This window comes from Gobio gobio, assembly GCF_949357685.1.
Source record: "Gobio gobio genome assembly, chromosome: 4".
In the NCBI taxonomy this organism is placed as follows: Eukaryota; Metazoa; Chordata; class Actinopteri; order Cypriniformes; family Gobionidae; genus Gobio; species Gobio gobio.
The window spans coordinates 7,533,731-7,539,877 of record NC_137100.1 but is presented as its reverse complement, the minus strand read 5'-3'; the positions used below and the strand labels follow the sequence as shown (position 1 = coordinate 7,539,877).

The window sequence follows — 6,147 nt, the reverse complement described above, 5'->3', positions numbered from 1 at the left end:
ACACATTTCTAACCGGTGATTAGTTCTGTGCAGATTCACTGAAGGAAAAAAAGCAACATATTGTACCTTTATTGTAGGCCTACTGTGAACGTGGCATTTTATGTACTCCCTCAAATACAAAAAGGAGAAATCCTCCATAGTGAATAAAACATGAAAATATCCTGAGCTTGTGTTCACCACTGACCTTAACAAAAACCCATGACTTCCGCACTATGGAACCGGAAGGGCTAAAATGCAAACTCATTTCCAGGAGTCAAACATTTTAAAACAGAAGGTTTAAATGATTTGGTTTGACTCTGTGAAAGTGAAGCCTGAGCTAACAGGAGACAGCATAACTGTGGTAAATACGTTAACTTTATCTTGACCTGCTTTGCTCAGATTAGTGAAAATACCCACCAACTTCCCATACAAATGACTTTAGTCAAACGCCTTGCATATAAATGAATGCAAAATCTTATATTTTTATTGGGAACAACCCACAGTCGGAAAGGTTCATTTGTTTTTTGTTTTTCACCAAGTAAATGCAGAAACAAAAATGATCAGCATTCACAGCACACAGTGAAAAATAACCCTTAATATTTAATAATAGATACTATGTCCTTATTTTAGACCTGTGAGCCTTTAATGTGAACTGCTGAAATCAGGTGTCTGACATTAAAGGGATAGTTGGTCCAAAAATGAAAAGTATCCCATGATTTAATCACCCTAGGCGTTTATATCTCGTTTCAGCCAAACACAATCGGGAATTGTATAAAAAAAAAACATCTTCCAAGCTTTATAATGGTAGTGAATGGCAGTCCAAAAAAAGCGCATCTATCCCTCGTAAACGTGTTCCGTACAACTCCAGGGGGTTAAAGTGTTAGTTCACTTTCAAATAAACTTTTGCTTATAATTTACTCACCCCCTTGTCATCCAAGATATCCATGTCTTTCTGTCTTCAGTCGAAAAGAAATGAAGATTTTTGATGAAAAGATTTCAGGATATTTTTCCATATAATGGAAGTCAATAGACCCCATACGGTTCAAGGTCCAAATGAGAGGTTCAGTACAGCTTTAAACCACATCAAACGGTACCAGACGATCAATAAGGGTCTTATCTAACAAATTTTTTAAAAAATAAATAAAGTTTACGTTTTATAAGCACAAATGCTCGCCGTGCTCTGTTCGTTGATGCGCGCTCGTGACGTCACGTAAAACACAGTTACGTTGAAAAGGTCACGCTAGACGCAGGCGGAAGTACTGAGTCAGTGTTTGCAAATGAGCGTAAGGAGGACCGTATCCACATATTCAAACGTCTTTGCGGCTGCGTCTAGCGTGACCTTTTCAACGTAATTGCGTTTTACGTGACGTCACGAGCGCGCATCAATGAACAGAGCAAGGCGAGCATTTGTGCTTATAAAACTTAAACTTTATTTATTTAAAAAAAAAAGACAGATCGTTTCGCTAGATAAGACCCTTATTGATCGTCTGGTACCGTTTGATGTGGTTTAAAGCCCGTTTGAAGCTGTACTGAACCTCTCATTTGGACCTTGAACCGTATGGGGTCTATTGACTTCCATTATATGGAGAAATATCCTGAAATCTTCTCATCAAAAATCTTCATTTCTTTTCGACTGAAGACAGAAAGACATGGATATCTTGGATGACAAGGGGGTGAGTAAATTATAAGCAAAAGTTTATTTGAAAGTGAACTAATCCTTTAATAAAAGCCTTTCTGAAACGAACCAATGGGTTTTAGTAAGAAAAATATCCATATTTAAAACTTTATAAACTAATATAACTAACTATGGATGCACTTTTTTGGCCTTCAAAATCTCATCCCCCATTCACTGCCATTATAAAGCCTGGAAGAGTCAGGACATGATTAATATAACTCTGATTGCATTCGTCTGAAAGAAGAATGTCATGTACATCTAGGACGGCTGAAGGGTGAGTAAATCATGGGCTAATTTTCATTTTTGGGTGAACTAACCCTTTAAGACATCCTCCCTGAGAGAAGGAAAAAAAAACAGTAAACCAGAAGGTCTTTTAAAATGTTCATCTTGACAAACAACAAATGCATCTCACACTTCTATGAATATAAATATATGTGGCTGTATTGTATTTGTTATTTTCGGCAGTTTTACAGGCTCAAGCATCTGTCCATGCACTAAAATGCTTCAATAAGCCAGTATCAATCATGGTATATGTTAAATGGTGTTGAAGTTTTTGGGTGAAGAGGATCAATTTCTAAAAAGGGCTCTAAATAATCCGAATAACAGATTCTAATATGGAAGACACCCAAACACAAAACATCCATAAGTCTCAAGGCAACAGGTCTATTAAAACAATGCAAAGAACTCTCAAGACGGTGAACGCAAACAAGAGAGATTGACTTTGGTTTGTCCTTTTAAAATAAATCGCTTACATACAAAAAAAAAAAGGGGGGGGGGGGCTATTTTTTTCAGGATTGAGTGGCCATTTGTATCTTCCTGTACATAAGAGAAGCATACAATAGGGATTTGACCATGTTCATACAGTTGTCCATTTTGTTCACTACACTTCTATGAGCATCAATCCAGCAGTTCTCTTGCATTTCCACCACTTTGAGTGGAGTTAAATGAGTAACAACAAAGCAAAGACCTCACCGCAGGCACAAGGCTCCTGAAGACTGATTTGCCTGGGTAAAAATTCTTAAAAATCACATTTTCCATGTCAGAGGGTTAAAACTGAGGATCATGAGGAATGTTTTTTGGGGTTGAGAACAGCTTTTCTGGCTTCCTCAGGTAAAAGTGCAGGATCGGTCAAGATGGAGGTGCTGGTACAGAGCTGTCGTAATGTCCTGAGTACCACTGTAGGACACACAAAAAACACACAAACACAGAAAATGGTGAACATAATACATAGATATACAAGACACTACATCAAAAGAAAGAAATGGTAAACATCGAATAGAAAGCGCCAGGACCAACACACTATTACTAACATTACATATTACCATCATCATTTCACAACGTATACATAATTCCTCAGACATATTATGCCCTTTTTCAAAGTCTTGATTTTGTTTTTGGGCGCTACTAGAATAGGATTTCATGCTTGAATGTTAAAAATTTGTAAATGTTCTTTCACATATTCTCCATTGTTGCAGCACCTCTCTACTCAGTCTTTCAGTAGCCGCGTTTCCATTACAAATTTGTGCAAAACTTTTGCAATATTTTCTAAAGCCGCGTTTCCACCGCAGGAACTTTCCCCAGGAACTAGGAACTTTGGGCTGGTACTCGGTGTGTTTCGACCGCAGGAACCGGGGTCTAAATGAAGTTCCGGGTAAATATTTCCCCCTCCAAACGGCCCTGCTCCCGGGGTAGTACTTTTTCAAAGTTCGGGAACTTTCGGGGGTGGGACTTGGGCGCTGAACATGCTCATTGGTTGAACTCACGAAGCATTTTATTTCAACCGGCATTTTCAAAAGTCTTTTGCGAGGTTCTGCGTTCAGTAAATATCAGTCTTGCTCTTTCTGTCTGATGGCGCACGTTCGTCTCAGCCATCGCACGGTCAATGTCCGTAATAGCTGATAATAACAAACGTTGTCTTATTTTAAATCTAGCTTTACGAGCTTTCAGAATACGCTTTAGTATCAGTGCTAGTCTCTTTTCCGCCGTTTTGTTAATGACCTCTTTATTAAAACAATACATAACTACCAAAAGCAGCGCTGCTTGCATCTCCTCCACTTGTTATTGTTGCAGACAGTATCGCGCAAAAATGATTCCTGTCCGTCTCTGACTGGGAGGAACAGTTGCGCGCAGTCCCATGCCACGTCTCTGGGCTAATTTGCCTAATCTACCCGGTACTTTAGACCGCAGTGGAAACGCAGACAGGAGCAGATCTGGGGGGAAAAAAGTTCCTGTGAAAAAAGTTCCTGGTACAAATTGTTTCGGGTAATTTCGGTGGAAACGCGGCTTAAATGTCGATAAAAACTACTGCAAAATGACGGCGTTTCCATTAACCGAAGTCATGCAACTAAAACTCCTCTCGTGATTCCAAAATGATGCCACGTATGTAGTAGGTTTACGTATATCTCAGTCACTGCACTAGCCATTATTTTTTAATGAAAGGACACATAGGCATGTTATCCAAGCATTAATGGCAAGGAAAGAACTGTATACTTTGGAGCGGCCACGGAGAGGTGTTTGTGGGTGTTTCTCCCTCAGATCTGCTTCAAGGTCTTAAATGATCATTTGTGGCATTTCTTTGTTGTTTAGAATCCATTATTCCTGTAATTCTATTGTCTCTTATGAGATTAATAAAGAACTCTGTCTCGTCTTCTGTCCAAAATACAGGGTCATCTTTAAAGAATGATTGTCTTTTACATACGCCAGGTGACCTGTAAATGCAGAAAAAAAGTTTCCATTGCAGTTTTTTCAAATTGCCTGAAAAAGCACCTGATGTGTGCGTAAAAACTTGTTTGCGAAATATGGGAGTTTTTGCGAAATTGACGCGCTTCCATTGGCCGTATTTTTGACTCGCAATTTTAATTTGCGCAATTTGAAGGGTAATGGAAACGTGGCTAGTAACACTCTGTTTAGTTCCTGTCTCTAAGACACCCCTCTTTCTGAAAAGTGCAAATTGCTCTGATTGGTCAGCTGGACCGGTGCGTTGTGATTGGTCAAATGCTTCGAGCGTGTTTCATTAATCATATCTCTGTAATTTTTGGTTGAATGGCAATACATGGCATATATCCCGGTATTTTCTATGTTTTTCTATTTGGATTAAAAAAATCTGTATTTTTTTTAAATAATCATTTTTATTTCACATCCTGCCCAATAATGTTTTTAAAACAACGTTTATATTGAAGGCTATAAACAAATACAGTAAATGTAATGTAGGCTATGCAATATATTATGTGGAAAAAGGGGGTTTACAATCTTAAAACAAAATTAAACACTAAACTAAAAATGAAAATATAACAAAAGCTTATTAGCCTATATTTGATTACCCCATAATAATGGTACCTTTCATAAAAATATACTTACTTGTAGGTTTAAAATTCCACATATGGCACATTTATTGTCCAACAACAAATATTTCAGAAATATGTATACTTCAGTCAGAATTATTGCATTCCTATTCTATTGCGCTCCGTCTTTTTGCAGCGCGTATTTGCTTGACTTTCTAACATTTACAGATGGAGAATATACCTGTGAAATGTAAGTTATGCACTGAGGAAAGCACCGCATTTCAAACCCATTAAACACCGCAAATATTTATCAGTCTGTCAGCACAAGTAGCCTCAGAGCATCTGGCAGGGCAAGCTGCTTTAAACTACACGTGTTAACTATTTCTCACCCTTAATATAAAGCATGTGTCATGTTCAGGACAAATTGTATCATGCACTTTCACTGCATCAGCTCATTCTGCTATTTTCAGATGTGCTCGTATCAATCTACTGTATATCGATATAAACGGTATTGCCTCATTCCATATCGTTTCTAAAAAATATATCGATATATTGTACAAACTTGATATACCGCCCAGCCCTATGTTTCGTAGAAGAGTTTTCATGCTCAAACAGAAACATTACACACTAAAAGTTGAAAATTAACTTTAAAAAAAAACAGCCACTTCCCCCAAATGTTAGAATCCTTGGAAGGCAGAAACTGTTTTAGTATCTCTGCCTTCACAAATGCGCCAATAAGTAGGACAAAGTGTTGATCTGTGTCTTGTGCTGATGTATTCATCTCTATGACTTCATAAAGACAAGGAAGTACAAAAAGCAAGTCGTTTTGGCAGCTTGGTTTCAATAAAAGCGTTTTGTTTTTGAACAAAACAAACTATGATTGGTTGCTTGACATATAGGTCAGACGTCCCCTTGGGTCGGCCTTGGCCAATGAAAGATGCTATGGAGTCCAGACATTCTGCCGTCAGCCTAAAGGTTTGGCTATGCGAAACTACTACTGTCCAATTTTCAGTTGCTGACGTTTCGATAAAATGGAGCGCTGAACTTACTAGGTCGGAGGACAGGGAGGGAACAGTAACGATCCAGCCACTGCATGGTGGTTTCACATAGCTCTGTGTTGTTGGTGGTAGACACTGTCCCATTGAAGGACTCAAACAGAGGTTGAATAATGACGCTAAACTGAGAGAGGAGAATTAAAGAAAATAAGAAGCC

General features: G+C 38.4%; 1 protein-coding gene across 4 annotated transcripts in view; it reads right to left on the bottom strand.

Annotated features, from left to right (window-relative positions):
• Positions 1–438: 438 nt before the first annotated feature.
• mlxip (MLX interacting protein) overlaps positions 439–6,147 on the bottom strand; it is a 31,142-nt gene continuing 25,433 nt past the window's right edge. For all 4 annotated transcript variants that reach the window (XM_079815485.1, XM_079815486.1, XM_079815487.1 and 1 more), the window contains 2 exons: positions 5,985–6,114; positions 439–2,830 (listed from right to left, as the gene is read on the bottom strand). In XM_079815485.1, coding sequence (XP_079671611.1) covers positions 2,715–2,830; positions 5,985–6,114 — 246 coding nt within the window. In that variant the 3' untranslated portion in view covers positions 439–2,714. The remainder of the gene's footprint in view (positions 2,831–5,984; positions 6,115–6,147) is intronic.